At 44.3% G+C, this 24,006-nt stretch overlaps 1 protein-coding gene across 1 annotated transcript; it reads left to right on the forward strand.

Moving 5' to 3' along the window:
• The first annotated feature begins 285 nt into the window (after positions 1-285).
• LOC121578299 (phosphatidylinositol glycan anchor biosynthesis class U protein) lies at positions 286-22,029 on the forward strand. Its single transcript, XM_041892582.2, has 12 exons — positions 286-439; positions 1,146-1,210; positions 1,327-1,386; positions 1,633-1,695; positions 2,643-2,752; positions 2,999-3,099; positions 3,204-3,301; positions 5,041-5,195; positions 5,743-5,886; positions 13,375-13,499; positions 17,499-17,641; positions 19,402-22,029. Exons 1-12 carry the CDS (start codon positions 310-312, stop codon positions 19,513-19,515), a joined length of 1,308 nt encoding a protein of 435 aa, XP_041748516.1. The 5' UTR covers positions 286-309; the 3' UTR covers positions 19,516-22,029.
• The last annotated feature ends 1,977 nt before the right edge of the window (positions 22,030-24,006 follow it).

Below are 24,006 nucleotides of genomic sequence, written 5' to 3' on the forward strand. Positions count from 1 at the left end.
TACAGACCCTACTGAAGATTCCCTACAATACTTTTACTGCAGCACCTAGAATAGTTTTTGCCTTGACCTTGGAACAGGTTTTAAAACCCAAATGTAATGCAAATGTCACTTAAATATGAACAAATATGAATCATTGTTAATGTTTAGAGAATTATGTTTCATATATCATGAATAAATACAGGTTTATTTACACTTTTCTACTATTACGTGGGGGACTTTTATTTTAAAAAACGTTCGAAATGCCGTGACCCCGATTTACTTTGTTAGTGTTGCTGACGAGCCGCTGATGGCTTCTTCCTCCCAACAAAGATGGCAGCTCCCTTAACCCTGCTTTTAATTGTAGCTGTAACCATAAGAGCAGTATTATTTAGATCAAGTTTAGCTGAGCTAATACCAGAAAGAGTTGAGGTAGTATCTCCACTAAATGCCTGGAAAAGAGGTAGGCGCTTTATTGATTATCTTTGTAGGGAACTGCTGCTGCTCTGTCAGTATGATGTCGCCGGTCGGCTAGCTTGTTATTATGCAAACCTAGATAGCTGGTTGGACTGCACCAGTAAAAGTGTTATTGAGAGTTCTAGTCTTGCTAGTTTTAGTGATTCCACAAAGGAATATAGTAATATACATGGGGAGTCAGAGAATAATCTAAGCTAGTTAGCTGCCAATGTATGGCATGCTCTCTGGAATGGCAATTAATGGTAGGCTAGCTAGCTAAGGAAGCAAGGATGGGTAGCGACTGCAACAGTGATTCATGCATGTTTGCATTATTTTCTAATACAAGCCACAATGTAATTTGCTACTGTTCCCTTATCTATTGGTTTTATCCTCAATATCCTGTAAAGAAACGGAATGACAGGGAGGTATATTAATTATTAATCAGACAGTACATCAGCTTGTGCAAGTCTAGCTGACTCAACTCCACGAGATGCAAGTTAGCTAAGTTATATATCGTGGAGTTAAGTTTAGTCGGCAATAGATGTGGCTTTAATTATGATATTGCACTCAAAATGCAAAATGTTCAGGACCAGTTTTTGGAATAAAAATAACGAGCCCCAGCTATCATGGTTGAGAACAATGTGGACACAACAGACTACACACATTATTTTGGTTCCATATGTTAATGTTGTTTTATGGTTTGTTATTTGTAGTTGTGGAAGGCCTGGCTCTCCTGGACCTGGGAGTATCGCCATATGCAGGGGATGTGTTCCATGAGGTCAGTCCTCTCTCCATTCCATTCAACTAGTAACATTGTATCACAACAATGTGTTGCTTCATAAATTAATACATTCACAAAGTGTTATAATCACGATGTCATCTTTTCTCTTTCAGACTCCCCTCATTATATACTTATTTCACTTTGTTATTGATTATGCAGAGATTGTGTTTATGGTGAGTGCAACCTTTAATATACTTATTCAGTAATAACACTGTCTATTATGTCACTATACAGTTTGATACCTGTATCAAATTGAGAGTCCAGTGTAATTTGACTGCTAGTTTTGCTTATAGACAATTAGCTTTAACATACATGGATGCTACAGAGAAACCATAATTTGAGTTTGATTCCCAAAGGTAAAATCCATCCATACATCCATCAATTGTTATATCATCTCTGCCTCTCAACCTGCCCCATAGATAGCAGATGCACTCACTGCGGTGGCGCTATACCTAGCAGTGAAGGGCTACAACAAAACTGTGGTAAGTGACAAATAATGCCAAAATAAATATAATGCAGATCATGATGATATACTGTGTCATGGGATATCATGCATGACCTAAAAATATGCATCAAGATGCCTTGGGATTGGGTGTTAGACATTTTACATTTCACTTGCATTATGGGTACAGGAACAACAAGCCTTGATCTGTGACCTAATATATACTCCATACTGCTTACTACAATTATTTACTGTGCCTATTTGCTACATATAAATAATATGCCATTTAGCAGACGCTTTTATCTAAAGCGATTTACAGTCATGTGTGCATACATTTTTATGTATGGGTGGTCCCGGGGATGAAACCCACTACCCTGGCGTTACAAGCACCGTGCTCTACCAGCTGAGCTACAGAGGACCACATAGGCCTACTATTTTAGAACATAGGCTAAATGTTTAGCTGCCCCTGTATCTGGTTGTCAGCTGTTGTGACAAACACAGGAGTCTGAAAAGTCGAGTCACTTCCTCAAGTGTGCAGTGAATTCAAACTACAGGAAAAGCTGAAATGAGTATCACATCCTGGCTATATTTTATATAGTCTTCTACTACAAAACATTTTATTTTCACATATCCAACAAGCTTACTAAAATAGGACGTGGCAGGAGAATTCCGTCACAGCCATTGTCTAGTGTTAACACAATAGTTGGTGTGTCGTCTTTCTGCTGTTTCAAGATGCCCTGGGATTGGGTGTTCGAGAGCATCAAATCAGTGATGCATTTTGGGTAAATTGTGACTCACGGACTGATCTACAAATAATAGTGAGTAGTTATTTATGATGCAAGGATATTTGTAGATCAGTCAGTTGGCAGTCAACTGCAATGTTGAAGAATCCCAGAGACTTTTGACTTTGCTGTTGCATTATGGGTTCAGGAACAACACAGACTTGGTATAGTGGCACAGCTAGTGTGGTGTGTGTTTCTGCTCCAGTTCAGGAAACAGAAGTACACCCTGGAGGCTGAACGCTATCCTCTGGACTGCCTGGAGCTCATCCACACCCCCAAAGAGATGTACTACATCCCTCTGAAAGTGGCCATGTTGTAAGTACCATTAACATTAACCATTAGAGGGTAAAACACAAAACTGACTCTAGATCAGAATCCAGGGTTAACTTCACCCTACTCCACCTGGCTCAAACTGGTCAGCTTAAAGAACAGCTCTGTCAACATTCAGAGATGCACAGCAACACAATTACTCCTTGAAACCTATGGGTGTCTGCCAGTTTTGGTAAATAAAGTATTTACAACCTAATGATGACCTTGTGTTTTCGCTCTCTCTCCCTGCAGTTACTTGTTGAACCCTTTCACTATCCTCTCCTGTGTGGCAAAGTCAACCTGCGGGCTTAACAATGCAGTCACCGCACTCTTCATTCTCTGTACAGTAAAAGGTATGTGAACCGCAACAAATGACAAAATAAAAACTATTTTGGTGTGACCCAAACCATGTATTTGCTTGTCATGTCAATAACGTAATTCTTCTCTGATATTGAAGGAAGTGCCTTGATGAGTGCGATATTCTTGGCCTTGGCGACATACCAGTCAATCTACCCCCTCACACTATTTGCCCCAGCACTGCTATACCTACTACAGGTACGTTCGTATCACTCAGCTGAAAGACTCACGTTGGCCTCACTTTTCACAAGGTTTCCATCCAATTTGCGACAGAGACCAGTGGTCCCCAGGAGAACGCTACCTGCCCGAATACATAGTGCCAACTGTAAAGTTTGGTGGAGGAGGAATAATGGTCTGGGGCTGTTTTTCTTGGATCGGGCTAGGCCCCTTAGTTCCAGTGAAGGGAAATCTTAACGCTACAGCATACAATGACATTCTAGACGATTCTGTGCTTCCAATTTTGTGGCAACAGTTTGGGGAAGGCCCTTTCCTGATTCAGTATGACAATGCCCCTGTGCACAAAGCGAGGTCCATACAGAAATGGTTTGTCGAGATCGGTGTGGAAGAACTTGACTGGCCTGCACAGAGCCCTGAACTCAACCCCATCAAACCCCTTTGAGATGAATTGGAACGCTGACTGCGAGTCAGGCCTAATTGCCCAACATCAGTCCCCGACCTCACTAATGCTCTTGTGGCTGAATGGAAGCAAGTCCCTGCAGCAATGTTCCAACATCTAGTGGGACGCCTTCCCAGAAGAGTGGAGGCTGTTATAGCAGCAAAGGGGGGACCAACTCCATATTAATGCCCATGATTTTGGAATGAGATGTTCGACGAGCAGGTGTCCACATACCTTTGGTCATGTAGTGTAGCATCCCGTGACTGCAAATTGACCTCGACATAATGGTTATTCTTTGCCTGACGACTCAAACTGAATTCTACAAACTTCAGTCTGAGACTGCCATCGTTGAAGTTGATTGTGGTGACGTCAAAATTAGGGGTGTTGTACAAAACAAATTCATCAGCGATTGGATAATCTCTAACCAATCAGAGAATGAAAGCCAATGACGCATTTTCAGAACACTGCTTTACTTACGTGTGTTTTGGCTATGGCCCAACCCATCGGTTTCTGGGACCAATCAGACCGGTTAGAATGTGTTTGCGTACTCTGATCCAGACTCATTGCGGAGAAGAAACTAATGTCCGTGGGCGTGGCATACTGTTTGGCCAGAGCAAGGAGTTTGGGTAGCCAGGAAAGGTTATTCTATCAACAATTGTCCAATAAATAGTTTCCATTTTACCGACACAAAAATAACAAATTCTGCCGACATTTTTTTTTTTATACAGTATGACTTTACTCGCATAAAGACTGTAGATCGAAACGTGGTTAGTGATATGTGGCCCATCTCTATAGTCCAAAGTGGCTTCCTCCCCTTGTCGCCTTTCCTTTATATGCACAGACATGAAAACTGGGCAGGTGAAAGTTAAGTCCTGGTTGGTAGGCATCCACAATATGTGTTCTAGCCTATGCCTTCAGTTCAATGCAGTTGAAGGAGTCACAGAGTGGAGAGGAGGCCAAGTTGGATTATTGAGATGCACCCCTGGTGAACATACAAAATTCTGTCCTCTCCTTGCCCCGTCTACTTCATTGTACTGATCTGTAAGAACTGAACAGGTGACAGGCAGCCTAATAATGAGCTTCCACCTTTCAAGTCTTTTCCACATCAGTGCAAATTAAGGAGACCAGGAGTCAACAGTATGTTTCAAGCATCTCAGAATAGCAGCACAGATCTAGGATCAGGTTTTCAGTGTCCATGTAACCTTAATCATTTTGATCTAAATAAAGCCCTCCTACTCTGAGACGCTTGATACATTCTGCCCGCGATTTTTAAGCATTTAAAACACTAATTCTCTCCCTGGTGTTTCTATCTTGCCCACAGAGATTGTACATCCCAGTGAACTGGCAAAGATCCAGCTTCTGGCTCTTCACAATGCAGTATGCCTTCATGTACCTGGGCAGCCTGTGGGTCATGGTCTGTTTGTCCTTCTTCCTGCTCAGCTCCTGGGACTTCCTGTCTTCCGTCTACGGATTCATGTGAGTGACACCAGGGTTGGGGTCATTCCATTTCAGGAATATACTTAATTTTAATGGGATTGAGCCCAACCCTGATGGACACATAAACTAAGGGAGTTTTTTTCAGCTTGATGTTGTAGACCTTAGCATACAATGAATGTCAATTTGTTATGAATTTTTATTTTATTTAACCTTAATTTAACTAGGCAAGTCAGTTAAGAACAATTTGTTATTTACAATGATAGCCTATCCCGGCGACGCTGGTCCAATTGTGCGCCGCCCTATGGGATTCCCAATCATGGCCGGTTGTGATACAGCCTGGGATTGAACCAGGGTCTGAGATGCATTGCCTTAGACCGCTGCGCCACATGGAATAGGATAGAGAGAACCTTCGCCCGCTATCAAAAATCTCATGAATAAAGTTCGTCTTTCTTAATTTGGGATGGCATTTAGGCCTAGCAGACATATTTACATATTTGGAAGATGAGAGACCGCTATGCGACAGAATGTGTTATGAAAGGACCTTTATGCTTTCCCCTCTGACTGTGTGAATGCTGTTCCCCCCCAGCCTCTGCGTTCCAGACCTCACCCCCAACATAGGCCTCTTCTGGTACTTCTTTGCCGAGATGTTTGAGCACTTCCGCCTCTTCTTCATCTGCGTCTTTCAGATCAACGTGTTCTTCTACACCATTCCACTCTCCATCAAGCTAAAGTGAGTCCCTCTTATCTTTAACTCACAGTATAGTGAGACTAAGGGTGTCGTTTTCGTGGTGAAAAAGAGCACAGATCTGTGGAGAGAAAATACAGTAAATCTCATTATCTGGCAGCCTGATGTCATTTAAAATATTTCAACAATGTATGTTGTAAGGAGGTGACTATACATTGCTCAGTTCAATAAACTAGTTTAATAATTGCCTCCTTATAATGCATATTGTTGAAGAAAAGTTTCAAATTAAATCACGTGGCCCAATTGCAATTTTTTTTGCACAGATGAAAATGTCACCCAAGTGTTTGGTCTCTTTTCTATGAAGTGGATATTATACTACCACCTTGTGGTAATAGGCAGGTTAATGAATGAGTAACTACAATGTTGATGATACCCGTTATGGTATTTAGAATTAAACCTGATTTTGGTCATTGCAATTATGTCAAATGTATGTACAGTGTCAGTCAACATTTTTTGACACACCTACTCATTCAAGGGTTTTTCTTTATTTTTACTATTTTCTACATTGTAGAAGAATAGTGAAGACATCAAAACTATGAAATAACACATATGGAATCATGTAGTAACCAAGAAAGTGTTAAACAAATCTAAATATATTTTATATTTGAGGTTCTTCAAAGTAGCCACCCTTTGCCTTGATGACAGCTTTGCACACTATTGGCAAGTGTGCCTTGTTAAAAGTTAATTTGTGGAATTTCTTTCCTCCTTAATGCGTTTGAGCCAATAAATTGTGTTGTGACAAGGTAGGGGGGGGTATACAGAAGATAGCCCTATTTGGTAAAAGACCAAGTCCATACTATGGCAAGAACAACTCAAATAATCAAAGCGAAATGGCAGTCCATCATTACTTTAAGACATGAAGGTCAGTCATTCCGGAAAATGTGAAGAACCTCACGAGAGCCCGTTCCATCAACAGTTCCATTAAGCGCTATGATGAAACTGGCTCTCATGAGGACCGCCACAGGAAAGGAAGACCCAGAGTTACCTCTGCTGCAGAGGAGAGGATATGTTCATTAGTTACCAGCCTCAGAAATTGCAGCCCAAATAAATGCTTCACAGAATTCAAGTAACAGACACATCTCAACATCAACTTTTCAGAGGAGACTGCGTGAATCAGGCCTTCATGGTCAAATTGCTGCAAAGAAAAAACTACTAAAGGACACCAATAAGAAGAAGAGACTTGCTTTGTCCAAGAAACACGAGCGATGGACATTAGACCGGTGGAAATGTGTCCTTTGGTCTGGAGTCCAAATTTGAGATTTTTGGTTCCAAACGCAGTGTAGGTGAGTGGATGATCTCCGCATGTGTAGTTCCCACCTTGAAGCATGGAGGAGGAGGTGTGATATGTGGGACTGCTTTGGTGGTGACACTGTCTGTGATTTATTTAGAATTCAAGGCACACTTAACCAGCATGGCTACCCCAGTATTCTGCAGTGATACGCCATCCCATCTGGTTTGGGCTTAGTGGGACTATCATTTGTTTTTCAACAGGACAATGACCCAACACACCTCCTGGCTGTGTAAGGGCGATTTGACCAAGAAGGAGAGTGATGGAATTCTGCATCAGATGACCTGGCCTCCACAATCCCCCGACCTCAACCCAATTGAGATGGTTTGGGATGAGTTGGACCGCAGAGTGAAGGAAAAGCAGCCAACAAGTGCTCAGCATATGTGGTAACTCCTTCAAGACTGTTGGAAAAGCATTCCAGGTGAATCTGGTTGAGAGAATGCCAAGAGTGTGCAAAGCTGTCATCAAGGCAAAGGGTGGCTACTTTGAAGAATCTCAAATCTCAAATATATTATACTACATGATTCCATATGTGTTATGTCATAGTTTTGATGTCTTCACAATTATTCTACGATGTAGAAAATAGTTAAAATAAAGAAACACCCTTGAATGAGTAGGTGTGTCCAAACTTTTGACTGGTACTGTATTTGTTTGTAAACAAACAGTTTGTTATTTGAGATAACACCGCCCCACAGTCTACAATGCTAGCACAGACTAGAATATGTTCTGGGATTCTTCCGATGGCATTGAGGAGTACACCACATGAGTCACTGGCTTCATCAATAAGTGCATCGATGACGTCGTCCCCACAGTGACCGTATGTTCATACCCCAACCAGAAGCCATGGATTACAGGCAATATCTGCACTGAGCTAAAGGGTACAGCTGCCACTTTCAAGGAGCGGGACTCTAACCCGGACGCTTATAAGAAATCCCGCTATGCCCTCCGACGAACCATCAAACAGGCAAAGAGTCAATACAGGACTAAGATTGAATCGTACTACACCTGCTCCGACGCTCGTCGGATGTGGCAGGGCTTGCAAACTATTACAGACTACAAAGGGAAGCACAGCCGCGAGCTGCCCAGTGACACGAGCCTACCAGATGAGCTAAATCACTTCTATGCTCGCTTCGAGGCAAGCAACACTAAAGCATGCTTGAGAGCATCAGCTGTTCCGGATGACTGTGATCACGCTCTCCGTAGCCGATGTGAGTAAGACTTTTAAGCAGGTCAACATTCACAAGGCCGCAAGGCCAGACGGATTTCCAGGACGTGTACTCCGAGCATGCACTGATAACCTGCCTAAATGACTACCGAACCGTAGCACTCACGTCTGTAGCCATGAAGTGCTTTGAAAGGTTGGTCATGGCTTACATCAACACCATTATCCCAGAAACCCTAGACCCACTCCAATTTGCATACCGCCCCAACAGATCCACAGATGATGCAATCTCTATTGCACTCCACACTGCCCTTCCCACCTGGACAAGAGGAAGACCTACGTGAGAATGCTATTCATTGACAACAGCTCGGCGTTCAACACCATAGTGCCCTCAAAGCTCATCACTAAGCTAAGGACCCTGGGACTAAACACCTCCCTCTGCAACTGGATCCTGGACTTCCTGGTGGGTAGGTAACAACACATCTGCCACGCTGATCCTCAACACGGGGGCCCCTCAGGGGTGTGTGCTCAGTCCCCTCCTGTACTCCCTGTTCACCCATGACTGCATGGCCAGGCACGACTCCAACACAATCATTACGTTTGCAGACGAAACAACAGTGGTAGGCCTGATCACTGACAACAATGAGACAGCCTATAGGGAGGAGGTCAGAGACCTGGCTGTGTGGTGCCAGGATAACAACCTCTCCCTCAACGTGATCAAGACAAAGTAGAGAATTGTGGACTACAGGGAAAAAAAAGAGGACTGAGCACGCCCCAATTCTCATCGACAGGGCTGTAGTGGAACAGGTTGAGAGCTTCAAGTTCCTTGGTGTCCACATCACCAACAAACGATCATGGTCCAAACACACCAAGACAGTCTTGAAGAGGGTACGACAAAGCCTATTCCCCCTCAGGAGACTGAAAAGATTTGGCACGGGTCCTCAGATCCTCAAAGTTCTACAGCTCCACCATCGAGAGCATCCTGACTGGTTGCATCACCGCCTGGTATGGCAACTGCTCGGCCTCCGACTGCAAGGCACTACAGAGGGTAGTGCGTACGGCCCTGTACATCACTGGGGCCAAGCTTCCTGCCTTCCAGGACCTCTATACCAGGTGGTGTCAGAAGAAGGCCTTAAAAATTGTCAAAGACTCCAGCCACCCTAGTCATAGACTGTTCTCTCTGCTACCAAACGGCAAGCGGTACCGGAGCCCTAAGTCTAGGTCCAAAAGGCTTCTTAACAGCTTCTACCCCCAAGCCATAAGACTCCTGAACAGCTAATCATGGCTACCCAGACTATTTGCATTGCCACCCCACCCCCTCTTTTACGCTGCTGCTACTCTGTTTATTATCTAGGTATAGTCACATTAGCTCTACCCACATGTACATATTACCTCAATTACCTCGACTAACCGGTGCCCCCGCACATTGACTCTGTACCGGTACCCCCTGTATATAGCCTCCCTACTGTTATTTTATTTTACTGTTGCTCTTTAATTATTTGCTATTTTAATTTTTTACTTATCTATTTTTTACTTAACACTTTTTTATTTTCTTAAAACTGCATTGTTGGTTAAGGGCTTGTAAGTAAGCATTTCACTGTAAGGTCTACACCTGTTGTATTCAGCGCATGTGGCAAATACAATTTGATTTCATTTGAGATATGCATCTGTTGGTCACAGATAACTTTACAAAAATAATAATAATAGGGTCAGAAAACCAGTCTGGTGTGACCAACATTTGCCTCATGCACCGCGACACATCTCCTTTGCATAGAGTTTATCAGGCTGTTGATTGTAGCCTTTGGAATGTTGTCCCACTCCTCTTCAATGGCTGTGCGAAGTTGCTAGATATTGGGTGGAACTGGAACACACTGTCGTACACGTCGATCCAGAGCATCCCAAACCTGCTCATTGGGTGACATGTCTGGTGAGTATGCAGGCCTTGGACGAACTGGGACATTTTCAGCTTCCAGGAATTGTGTACAGATCCTTGCGACATGGGGCCGTGCATTATCATGCTGAAACATTAGGTGATAGCAGCGGAAGAATGGCACGACAATGGTCCTCAGGATCTCGTCACGGTATATCTGTGCATTCAAATTGCCATCGATAAAATGCAAATGTTTTCGTTGTCCATAGCTTATGCCTGCCCATACCATAACCGCACCGCCACCATGGGGCACTCTGTTCACAACATTGACATCAGCGAACCACTCGCCCACATGACGCCATACACGCTATGCTGTCTGCAATCTGCCCGGTACAGTTGAAACCGGGATTCAACCATGAAGAACACACTTCTCCAATGTGCACTTTCCCACTGAAGTCGGTTATGACGCCAAACTGCAGTCAGGTCAAGACGCAGATGAGCTTCCCTGAGACTGTTTCTGACAGTTTGTGCAGAAATTATTCGGTTGTGCAAATCCACATTTTCTTCAGCTGTCCGGGTGGCTGGTCCGGATGTGGAGGTCCTTGGCTGGCGTGGTTAGACGTGGTTTGCAATGTGAGGCCGGTTGGACATACTGCCAAATTCTCTAAAACGACGTTGGAGGCAGCTTATGGTAGAAAAATGTACATTACATTCTCTGGCAACAGCTCCCGTGGACATTCCTGCAGTCAGCATACTGATTGCACACTCCCTCAACTTTTTAGAGTAGCCTTTTATTGTCCCCAGCACAAGGTGCACCTGTGTAATGATCATGCTGTTTTATCAGCTTCTTGATATGCCACACCTGTCAGGTGGATGGATTATCTTGGTAAAGGAGAAATGCACATTAATATTGATGTAAACACATTTGTGCATATTTTAGAGAAGTGCGGGGAGCAGGAACGGGTCGGGCCGGACTGGGAACACGCACCACTAACTTAGTGCGGGGAGCAGGAACGGGTTGGGCCGTACTGGGAACACGCACCACTAACTTAGTGCGGGGATCAGGAACGGGCCGGACCATACTGGGAACACACACCACTGGCCTTGTGCGGGAAGCAGGAACGGGTTGGGCCGTACTGGGAACACGGACCACTAACTTAGTGCGGGGAGCAGGAACGGGTTGGGCCGTACTGGGAACACGCACCACTAACTTAGTGCGGGGATCAGGATCGGGCCGGACCGTACTGGGAACACACACCACTGGCCTTGTGCGGGAAGCAGGAATGGGTCGGGCCGTACTGGGAACACGCACCACTAACTTAGTGCGGAAATCAGGAACGGGCCGGACCGGACTGGTGACACACACCACTTGCTTGGTGCGAGGAGCGGGACTGGGTTTCCTCATAAACCTCCGCTCCCTCTGCTGCCTAACCAGTTCCTCTCGCCGTGCCTCTACACTCTCCTTCTCCCTTATCGCCTCCAGTAGTTCCTCCCTCTGACCAACTAACTCCTGCTCCCTCATGACCAATAGCCCCCGTAACCTGGTGGCCTCCTCTCCTATTCTGCAGATTCTCCCTGTAGCTGCCTCCTGCTGCCCCGTCGTCCAAGCCGTGTGCCCTCCCCAAAAAATTTATTGGGGTTGCCTCTTGCGTGTCCGACGTCGGCACGGTTGGCGCCGCTGCTCCTCTCTATGGCGCGCCTCCACAGTCTCCTCCCACGGACGGCGATCCATTCCGGCCTGGATTTCCTCCCAAGTCCAGGATCCCGTCCCATCTAGGATCACCTCCCAAGTCCAGGTTGTCTGCCCCTGGACACGCTGCCGTGTCCTTAATTGGTGGGATCTTCTGTCACGATCGTCCTAAGAAGTGGACCAAGGCGCAGCGTGATATGCGTACATCTTTTAATGAGTACTTAACACAATGAACAAAACAACAAAACGATACGTGAAGTCCTAAGGTTAACAAACACAAACCTCTCCGGAACAAGATCCCACAAATGACAAGTGCAAAACAGGCTGCCTAAGTATGGGTCCCAATCAGAGACAACAAGCCACAGCTGCCTCTGATTGGGAACCACCCCGGCCAACACATAAACTAGAACATAAACATAGAACACTAAACATAGAAACTAACACCCTGGCTCAACATATAAGAGTCCCCAGACACTGGGATCTTTTATTTCAGCTCATAAAACATGGGACCAGCACTTCATGTTGTGTTTTTATATTTTTGTTCAGTATACATGAATATCCATTTCAGTGGATATAATTGCCATTGATGTTCCTGGGTATTATTCATGTTTTATGATGTATATTATTATTGTTGGATATGGACTTGAGCCCATTTTCACCTCTTTGTAATTGTATAATTAGCCTAGTGTTATCGGTTAGATGGAATGCTCTATGTGCATTGTATTTGGGTAGAGGGAATGTATAAAGGGGGCCTGTCTCTGAGGGCAAGAATGATTCAATAAGGGTTGAATAGTAGCCATGTATCTGGAGTTAGAGCTGGTAGATTGTAATTACTATTTTATGACTGTTTTATATCTTTACTGTTTTATACCATTATATACTCCTAATATAAATGAGATGTTATATATTCTTAGGGATTGTTCATCCTAGACACAAAAGGAGGGTCTAGTTGGGAAGTGGGGCCTAGTCGGGAAGGGGGGCCTAGTCGGGAAGGGGGGCCTAGTCGGGAAGGGGGGCCTAGTCGGATGTTATAAATACAGGTGCTTGAGAATTTGTATGGTGTTCTTGCAGCTGCAAAACCGAGTGTGGTGAATATATCTACCCTGAGCTTTCTTTGGTATTCGTCTGGATTATTGAACCAGAACTTAGAACCTAACATTATGTATTAACTTATATTAATGTACATACCATTTAGCAGACAATTTCATCTAAAGCGACTTACAGTAGTGCGTGCATACATTTGGTATGGTTGCATACATTTTGTATGGGTTGCCCCAGTGGGAATCGAACCCAGAACTCTGGTGTTACAACCGCTATGCTCTACTGTGCCACACAGGACCAAATCTACTGTATATATAATGTATCCCATCTAAACGAGTGACATCAATACGTCCTGTAAATGATTTTGTCTTAAAATGGCTGCCGTACAGTAGTAACACTCTGCTGTCCTCTCTCTGTCCCAGGGAGCACCCGTTTTTTCTGATCTTCATGCAGATTGCCGTCATCTCCATCTTCAAGTCCTACCCCACCGTGGGCGACATCGCCCTCTACATGGCCTTCCTGCCCGCCTGGAACCACCTATACAGATGTGAGTGGTTCCTTCCATAGAGATAGATAGAGGACTTAGCTTTGTATCTGTGCCATTATAGTGTCTGTGACAGCATGGGCAGCGCCATTGAGGCTATCTGCATTTTAAAGTAGTCCATTTTCTTCTTCACGATTGGCTGATCCCTCCTGATGACGTGGTTGGACATGATTCCAACAGTCACCAGGAGGGATCAGTCAATGAAGTTGAAGTCCCACCCAGTTGACTACATTAAAATGGTGGACGCCCTCAATGGCGCTGCCCATGCTAATATGGCCTTTGGCCACTATCATTCTCTATTGTTCCTTCCCATGACCCTGGGGTTGTGTTCAATAGGGCACACCGTAGCAAACTGTTTTGCAATAGAAGACGAACACAAGCATGTCTTATTGGACAAGTTTAGATGGTACCTCCCCTTTTCACTTTTCAAAGCGCTTTCTTCCATTTTGCGCCTACTGATTATTATTTATTTTTTTTCATTTTAGCAGACGCTCTTATCCTGAGCGACTTACAGTTAGTGAGTGCATACATTATTTTATTTAATTTTTCATACTGGCCCCCCGTGGGAATCGAACCCACAACCCTGGCGTTGCAAACGCCATGCTCTACCAACTGAGCTACATCCCTGCCGGCCATTCCCTCCCCTACCCTGGACGACACTGGGCCAATTGTGCGCCGCCCCATGGGTCTCCCGGTCGCGGCCGGCTACGACAGAGCCTGGATTCGAACCAGGATCTCTAGTGGCACTCGGAGGTGGTCTCAAGGAGAGGTTTTGGAAACATGTTAATGAGATGCACAACAGATGGCGTTGGACATGGAGTGTGTGCTCCTTAACATCGTGAGTCCCTAATAATGTAGTGCAGTAATCCTCAAATCCGCAGTACTGCAGGTTTTGTCCCAGCTGAGCAGTGGAACACCTGATTCATCTAATCAAGGTGTTGACGATCAGTTTAATTTGGTACTACGCCACTACGTCAGTTTCCTCTTAAAACACCCAAGTACAGAGAAGGTTCTACGCTTGGCCCCGACCCCTTCATTGTTTGCTGATGTAGAGGAACTGGATTGCAAGCAATGTTCCCTCTAAGCTGTGCGTGTGAGCGCAGTAACCGGAGACTGCCACGCAGCTCCCCCGGGACTGCCACGCCGAGCGCAGAAGAAATATCAGCCCACAGAGAGAAGCGTGAGATTGAACTTCACTCAACTTTCTGGAGTTTTCTCAGTTAGTTTGTTTCTCTGTTAGTTAGTTAGTTATCAACGTTACTGTGGCAATTGTGATCGAATCAAAGCAATATTAGCCACTTTCAATGCCACATACCGAAACAAAGCGAACTATGCAAGAGATTTTGTTGTAGGTAGAACGCATCGGAGTATGATTCTATTGGGCACGTAGTAGGCCTATATGCAAATTGACCATTGCCATATGTGGATCTGTGCTGTTTACTTTGAACTGGACTGTTTACAGCTGTGGTTGTGAGTAGATGCGCTTGTTTTGAGATCAAAGCGAGAGCTGCATGTAGCCACGTGTGCACATTTTGTTCATATCCTTTTCTAATTAGTGAGTTATTATCCCAGTTATAGATCATTTGTAGTCAGCAATAGGGGAGTGATTGCTTCCTACAAGAGCACAAAACGTGCACATTTCTAGACATCTTTGAAAAGCGAGTCAGGTAAAGAGCTTTTTTTGTCTTAAAGTGGCAGTGTTGTATTTTGAGACAGGCTTGAATAAGCTAAGTAGCCAATAGGCCGAGGGTTGCATCATTTGTCTGATTCTCTGTAATAGTTGTCTGGGAATAATAATGCATTTTATTTTGTAAAGTGGTTTCTTGTATCAAACAACAAACCTCCTTGTCTGAAAAATAAGTGGATAAACAGGTTAATGTCAAGCCCTGCATGTTTTTTTCAAAAGTCTAATGGAATGTAATAATATAATAATAATAATATGCCATTTAGCAGACGCTTTTATCCAAAGCGACTTACAGTCATTTGTGCATACATTTTTACGTATGGGTGGTCCCGGGGATCGAACCCACTACCTTGGCGTTACAAGCGCCATGCTCTACCAATTGAGCTACAGAGGACCACAAGATCAAAGGGGATAAGGTGAGGAGGCAAGGAAAGGAGATGAAACTTCTCTAGACTATTGAGATACAGTGGTCGGGTATGGGAGGAAGTGAAGCGTGAGGGTGCGTCTCACTCCTCATCAGCGTTCTTCAGCATGAGTATGGCGTTGTATATCTTGAGGGCGGGGCCTAGTTTGATTGACAGGATCTTGACTATGTCTGCTTGGGTGAGAAGCAGGAAGGCCTCTCCGTCTATTTGCTCTGTCCTGAAGGTGGCAGCGTGCTCTTTGCAGCCCGGGAGCCCTTTGACAAAACTGGCCACCTCGTCAGCGGTCCAGGTTGCAACTCTCTTAGCAGTGAGGCCCAGGACCTCAGGGAGCAGCTGGCAGTGTTTGTCCCAGCACAGAGCCACCCTGTGAGGGGGAGAGGAGGAGCCACCTGGGGAGAACACTGACTCATGGAGTGCCTGCTGGAGAGACAGGGGGTCTTTCCCATCTCCACTCTCCTGCTTGACGAAGTGCAGCTTCAGATACTTTGGGAATGGAGCAGACCTGCTCTTGACCTTGGCTCCGTCGTGGCTGGGCTCGGTTGAGCCCCCTGGTGGCTCACTCTGACTGCTGCACCCGGATCGTTCGCCCTCGACAACCGTTGGCCCCCTAGTAACACTGGTCTGAGGGGAGTGGTAGTCTCCTGTAGCTCAGTTGGTAGATCATGGCGCTTGCAACGGCAGGGTTGTGGGTTTGTTTCCCACGGGGGGCCAGTATGAAAATGTATGCACTCACTAACTGTAAGTCGCTCTGGATAAGAGCATCTGTTAAAATAAAATAAAAAAACACACATTTGCTGCTACTGTAGGCTAAATGATAGAACCGCTATTTCCATGTTAAAATGTTATGGGATGCATTTTCTCCATTGTTTTTGATGGTAGGCCACTCTGGTAGGCCTATGTTATGGTCAAATAGCCACTGTAGCCTACTTGGCCATTGTTAAAACTGTAACTTAAAGTGGGTACAGCCTCAGTGTTCACAGTAAATGTGCACTGGAAGTTGCTTGGGCTCAGCAGACCTGACATTTCGTTATTGATGGAAGAAATAGAGGAAACATTGATTGCAAGCTAGCCATTGTAGCTTACACCCATCTGGTTCTTACAGTGGTCTAGGACAGTGTTTCCCAATCATGGCCATTTTGTCACAGTGACTCACTACCCAAATCAGACGCAACTGGTTTAAAGTGGCCAAGAGACGTCATGTGATCTCCTGCTGCTATCTAGTGGACAAACTGGGAATCAGACGGGATATATTTACATCAGTGGATAGATAGGCAAGTCTTTTTTTATATAAAAAATAATAATAATGGGGGGGGGGGGTCTAGGTGAAGAGGATTATTTAAGATACTGTTTGAAGAGGTAAGGCTTCAGATGTTTTCGGAAGATGGGCAGGGACTCTGCTGTCCTAGCTTCAGGAGGAAGCTGGTTCCACCATTGGGGTGCCAGGACAGAGAAGAGCTTGGACTGGGCTGAGCAGGAGCTGCCCTCCCGTAGGGGTGGGAGGGCCAAGAGACCTGAGGTGGCAGTGCTTGGGTTGGGGTGTACGGTTTGAGCATAGCCTGAAGGTAGGGAGGGGCAGTTCCTCTTGCTGTTCCGTAGGTAAGCACCATGGTCTTGTAGTGGATGCGAGCTTCGACTGGAAGCCAGTGGAGTGTGCGGAGGAGCGGGGTGACATGAGAGAACTTGGGAAGGTTGAAAACCAGGTGGATTGCTGTGTTCTGGATAAGTTGCAGGGGTTCGATTGCACAAGCAGGGAGCCCAGCCAACAGTGAGTTGCAGTAGTCCAGACGGGAGAGGACAAGTGCCTGGACTATTAGGAAGGTGTTCTTAACGTTTTGTACACTCAGTGTATATTTTCTATTTATTTCACGTCTTTATTTCCCTTTTGTCTTCCAGTCTTGAGAAATATATTTCTGGTGTCAGTTGTGTTGTTGGCTTGCTCTGCCCTGTTCCCCGTCCTCTGGCACCTCTGGATCTACGCTGGCAGCGCCAACTCCAACTTCTACTACGCCATCACGCTGCTCTTCAACGTGGCACAGGTGAGTGGGCTGGCATAGGCTGCACAGCTGGGTAAGCTAGCATGGGGACCGGCATCTTCAGTGTCATTTCCAGCTAATCCTAGGGCATTGATCATTGACTAGATTCAGCCGCCGGCCGATTTCTTTTTCTTGAGCGGATGGTAGGGGGGCAGGATCATAATTACAAATAATTTATAGACTGAAAATTGACCGCAAGAAGCCCAAACAGATATAATGTTTGACTAAAACATAATCATTACATTTGTATGCGATCACGTGTCTCTCTATTATGTGTGGGAATAGTTGGAAACAGATTTCTTAAATTAAAATCACTTGGAGCTTATTTCCTGGTGTTTTTTAAGTATTTTATGTCCAACAATAAAAACAATTTAGTTTTTTCTCAGAAAACTTTGGGGGCCAAATAAAACCACCCATGGGCCAAATTCAATGCGCGGGCTGCCAGTTGGGGAACCCTGTCCTAGGGTATGGCAAGGTCTTTTGCCTTGGGATTGGAATGCTAGTTGCACCGTATTTAACATTGTTGGTCTTGAGCTAGGGTATGTTAACTGCCACAGACTGCTATACCCAAATGACACCCCTGGGGCATCTCACCAAGATCAATGATACAGTGAGTCTGGCTACGGACCAGAAGTTGTCAAGTTTGTATGTAGAAGAGGCTTATGATGTCACCTATAATGAATAGTGGAGGCAGTATAACAGGTAGACTTATTGGAGGACTTTCCCCATTGATAAGCTACCAGATAAACATTCTAAATAAACGGCAGCCATTTTGCATTTGAAATCATGGTAGTACAGAGCAAGGACTTACAGAGGGGACCGGACGCAGGAATGTTCATCCTCGGCCACGTTTTTCAGTAATTCATGGTGACCAACACCTGCTCTGGAAAAGATGACATAGAAACCAAGGTTTTGGGTTACCTGTCAGAGTATGACTATGATATCACTGTCCAACACTGTTTAATGGAGAGGCCGGTAAACTGGGTGTAAGACACTTTGGGATAAAATAGCTAATTTTGGTCCATTGAGACTTTTCTTCCTTGTCTTCTCAGCTAAGGACGTAAGCAGGATCAGCAAAGACTGAACAAACACTATTTTCAATCTCCGGAGGGGAAAATGAGGATAATGGTGTCTTAGGGGGTCATTCATAATTTGACGGTGTTGTTTTCAACAAAACAAGGCCCTTATTAGGTTCACACAGTACTCTGGGCACATAATAGTATAAATTATAGCTGATACTGAGGCCCTTTAGCCTATTATGTTAGGTTTCTCAGATGAAGCCTATTCCTAGACTTCCCAGACTGCTCAATTATACACTTGTGCAGAGAGCAGACTATTTATAAAAACTGTTCCCGTAAACAAATGTTGAGTTCGTAGTTCAGTGGTTGTGAATTATATTTAGATAACCAGTGTGAGATTGTGGTAAACCTGTCTGTCAGTTTTGAGATAAACCATGTGAGATTAACCTGGTCAGTTTTACTAGCTGACCGCTTTGGCTGACATAGATTTCCAATTTCTCTGATAGTATGCAGGTTGACTTTGCCTGAGATGACATCATTTGAAAAGGAAGGAAGGCCTATCCATTCCATACATGGTTTGGAGATGCTCCCAGAATTGTTATGTAGCAATGTTTAAAATGTAAGATGTAATATCTTCTATAGCTTGTAGCTGTGAAATCAGCTTGATGGGAGGACAGTACCTATAACTATTGAAATTCTACTATTCACAGATGGATTTCTGATAATGACTTTGTTTCTTCTCAGATCTTGCTGGTGTCGGACTACTTCTATGCGTACCTGCGGCGAGAGCACCACCTGACCCATGGCCTGTACCTGAAGAGGAAAGATGGCAGCGAGGCCACTCTGGTTCTCAAGTAGACGACAGAAACTCTCACACACACTCGTGCGCACACACACAGGCAGGGATGGGACATTGGGTGACAGACCCCTGCCTGACTGACAGTGACTCTGAACATTACCCCACCCTCTGAATTCTTATTTCTGAGGTCTTACTTTTAAGCAAACATCCCACCGACCCAACCAACCAACCCCCTGCTCCCCCATAGACCAAAGCCTTAGTGTTTCTGAAGGTCCTTCTGGTGCAGAAATGAAGGATGGAGTAGTCATGGAGGTGAAGAGGCTGGGATGGAAGATGGGTGCCTTTTTGCTCTTTCCATGCTCTGTCGCTCCAGTGAGTAGGCGACAAATCTTGTTGTGTCGGGTAGTTGATGGTGTTACTGGTCCTGTTCTTTTGCTTTATTTGGTCCTCGTTTTTTCCTGGATTTCCTTTCTTATGCTTTTAGGAATCGCTGTCACTCTCATTGAAAACAAGCAGATGACTTGAGCAGATGACTTGAGCAGATGTGAGCCTTTGGGGACTTGGGAGCACACACAAACCAGACAGTTCTGCATTTAGGCTGTTTGCCAGCAGAGGGTGTTGGTTGAACATGAAAACCACAGTGGCTTGTCAGTCAGTCTGTCTGTCTGCCAATCTAGTGTTTACTGGAAGAAACAGCCTCCACATCTGGGTCGTGTTCATTAGGGCACGCAACTGAAAATGTGTAATAAAAAAAGAATGTGCATTTCTTATTGTCCAAGTAGTTCTCCTCTGTTCCAGTATGTTGTCTTCTGTTTGGTGCCTAATGAACACAACCCTTTATTTTGTGTTTTACTAATACACTAAACACTTTGTCCTACAATAACTGTCTGTACAAAATGTTGGTAAGTTGGTACTCTTCACTCAATGGATATCTGATGGGCCTAACTACTGCATTGTCACTATTTGCAAGACTAGGAAAAATATATTGGGGATTAGACACCCGTTTACTGGAGTGTCTTCTCTGAGAAAAATGTAGTCTGATAACTCTGTACCCTGTGAAAATTAGATATGATCTAGATTCCTCACTGTCTGAACTCTCGTGATGCACTCTGCTTGTTGAATGTGATCTGCGTCCAGCTTGAATATTCATGCATGCCCTTTTTATTTGTACGTATACAGTATTTATTTATTGACAGCACTAATTTTGTTCTACATTTTTTGCTTAGATAATTTGCTAAATGGAGGAGTACTTTAGTTGTTTTGATATGTTCATGTTTTTTTTTTACATGATATTGAAGACCAGGGTGATTTTTAAAACGGATCATGTTCTATTTGCTGAATGAGTGGATATGAATGATGACTACAGCTGTTTGTCTATGGCTGAATCCCAAATCACCCCTTTCCCCTCACTCCTTGGCTCTCCATTTGCGTTTTCAAGCGCACCTGCGCCATTTGCACAAGTGTCCCAAAGCTGAGGGAGTGAAAATGATTGAGGGTGTAGGGACTAATTCGACCCTTTGCCACTTCGACCAAGGCTTCAGAGCGAAGTGATATCCCGACATGCACTGTGATATGTTTGGAATTTGTGCAATTTTCATACAAAATAATGGAGAGGCGTGACTAATTATATTCCACGTGCATTTGTTTGTCTGATTTCGTGACTTGACACATATAACCGATGAAATACCTCCCAAATAAAACATTTAGCTGTTACTGAGGTTTAAATTATAAAACGACATGGGGCATTTGTTCATTTGAATTTCATGCTTGTTTTATTATTTAAAAGTGGAACATGAATTGCATCACTCAAGTCAGGAGTGTGTCCCGAAGTTGATGGGTTTATTGATCCCCTCGCCACTCTGGAAGTCACCCTCAGTTTCGTCAGCAACATGTGACAACGGAGGGCCCTCCGAGCGAGTTGGTGGGGTGAGGGGGTGGTTTGGGATTTACCGTACAGTGCATTCGGAAAGTATTCAGACCCCTTGACTTGTTCAACATTTTGTTACATTACAGCCTTATTCTACATAAGTATTCAGATCCTTTGCTATGAGACTAGCATGAAAATATAAAAGCCTCTGACCCACTTTTTTGACCTAGACTTTGGTTCACAGATTTTAAGCCATACATACTATAGTTCATGCTTGCCAAACCATCTTATGCGAATAAGTGAGTCTTTGGTATTTACTGTGACAAGAGTCTTTCAAATCTGACACTGATGTTCAGGCACCCAAAAAATCTGAGGGGGCACAAAGTACATGAGGATGGCTATGACCCAGTCCGAAAGTTGGATAACACTTTATTTGGATAGTCCAGTAACATTTAAACTAATTATCTACTAACCCTAAACTTAACCCTTATTTTAAACCTAGCCTTAACCATAGCAAGCAGTTGCTTATCAACAGATACACTGAACAAAAATATAAACGCAACACGTAAAGTGTTGGTCCCATGTTTCATGAGCTGAAATAAAGAGTCCCAGTAATTTTCCAAATGCTTATTACTCTCATTTTGTGCACAAATTTGTTTATAGCTGTTAGTGAGCATTTCTCCTTTGACAAGATAATTCATCCACCTGACACGTGTGGCATATCAAGAAGCTGATTAAACAGCATGATCATTACACAGGTGCACCTTGTGCTGGGGACCAAGGTCGCAACTTTGGTTGTAGAAGTGGGGGGGACACACAAAAAAACATACAGTGCCTTCGGAAAGTATTCAGACCCCTTCACTTTTTCCAAATGTTGTTAGGTTACAGCCTTATTCTAAAATGCATTAACAAAAATAAATCCTCATCAATCTACACACACTACCCCATAATGACAAAGCAAAAACAGGTTTAGAAATTTTAGCAAATGTATTACAAATTAAAAACTATCAAATTTACATAAGTATTCAGACCTTTTACTCAGTACTTTGTTGAAGCACCTTTGGCAGCGATTACAGCAGCGAGTCTTCTTGGGTATGACGCTACAAGCTTGGCACACCTGTATTTGGGGAGTTTCTCCCGTTCTTCTCTGCAGATCCTCTCAAGCTCTGAAAATAGAGACCAGCGATTTTCAGGTCTTTCCAGAGATGCGTTCGATCGGGTTCAAGTCCGGACTCTGGCTGGGCCACTCAAGGACATTCAGAGACTTATTCCGAAGCCACTCCTGTGTTGTCTTGGCTGTGTGCTTAGGGTTGTTGTCCTGTTGGAAGGTGAACCATCGCCCCAGTCTGAGGTCCTGAGAGCTCTGGAGCAGGTTCTCATCAAGGATCTCTCTGTACTTTGCTCTGTTCATATTTTCCTCGATCATGACTAGTCTCCCAGTCCCTGCCGCTGAAAAACATCCCTGTGGCATGATGCTGCCACCACCATGCTTCACCGTAGGGATGGTGCCAGGTTTCCTCCAGATGTGACGCTTGGCATTCAGGCCAAAAAGTTCAATACTGGTTTTATCAGACTAGAGAATCTTGTTTCTCATGGTCTGAGAGTCTTTAGGTACCTTTTGGAAACTCCAAGCGGGCTGTCATATGCCTTTTACTGAGGAGTGGCTTCCGTCTGGCCGCTCTACCATAAAGGCCTGATTGGTGGAGTGCTGCAGAGATGATTGTCCTGCTGGAAGGTTCTCCCATCTCCACAGAGGAACTCTAGAGCTCTGTCAGAGTGACCATCAGGTTTTTGGTCACCACCCTGACCAAGGCCCTTCTCCCCCGAATGTTCAGTTTGGCCGGGCGGCCAGCTCTAGAAAGAGTCTTGGTGGTTCCAAACTTCTTCCATTTAAGAATGATGGATGCCACTGTGTTCTTGGGGACCTTCAATGCTGCAGACATTTTTTGGTACCCTTCCCCAGATCTGTGCCTTGACACAATCCTGTCTCGGAGCTCTACGGACAATTCCTTCGACCTCATGGCTTGGTTTTTGCTCTGACATGCACTGTCAACTGTGGGACCTTATATAGACAGGTGTGTGCCTTTCCAAATCATGTCCAATCAATTGAATTTACCACAGGTGGACTCCAATCAAGTTGTAGAAACATCTCAAGGACAGGTGTGTGCCTTTCCAAATCATGTCCAATCAATTGAATTTACCACAGGTGGACTCCAATCAAGTTGTAGAAACATCTCAAGGATGATCAATGGAAACAGGATGCACCTGAGCTCAATTTCGATTCTCATAGAAAAGGGTCTGAATACTTATGTATACAAGATATTTCTGTTAAATTTTTTATACATTTGCAAAAATTTCGAAAAACCTGTTTTCTCTTTGTCATTATGGGGTATTGTGTGTAGATTGCTGAGATTTGTATGTATTTAATCAATTTTAGAATAAGGCTGTAACGTAACAAAATTTGGAAAAAGTCAAGGGGTCTGAATACTTTCCGAAGGCCCTTTCCGGTCCTCTGTAGCTCAGCTGGTAGAGCACGGCGCTTGTAACGCCAAGGTAGTGGGTTCGATCCCTGGGACCACCCATACACATACAAAAAAATAAAAAATGTATGCACGCATGACTGTAAGTCGCTTTGGATAAAAGCGTCTGCTAAATGGCATATTATTATTATTAATATATTCTT

The sequence above is a fragment of the Coregonus clupeaformis genome, chromosome 12, assembly GCF_020615455.1.
Source record: "Coregonus clupeaformis isolate EN_2021a chromosome 12, ASM2061545v1, whole genome shotgun sequence".
NCBI classification, from domain to species: domain Eukaryota; kingdom Metazoa; phylum Chordata; class Actinopteri; order Salmoniformes; family Salmonidae; genus Coregonus; species Coregonus clupeaformis.

Coding starts and splice junctions, on each gene's coding strand:
- LOC121578299 (XM_041892582.2), top strand. CDS start 310: ATGGCAGCTCCCTTAACCCTGCTTTTAATTGTAGCTGTAACCATAAGA. Junction 13,500..17,498: donor CTGGAACCACCTATACAGAT/GTGAGTGGTTCC, acceptor TTTGTCTTCCAG/TCTTGAGAAATATATTTCTG. Junction 17,642..19,401: donor TGCTCTTCAACGTGGCACAG/GTGAGTGGGCTG, acceptor GTTTCTTCTCAG/ATCTTGCTGGTGTCGGACTA.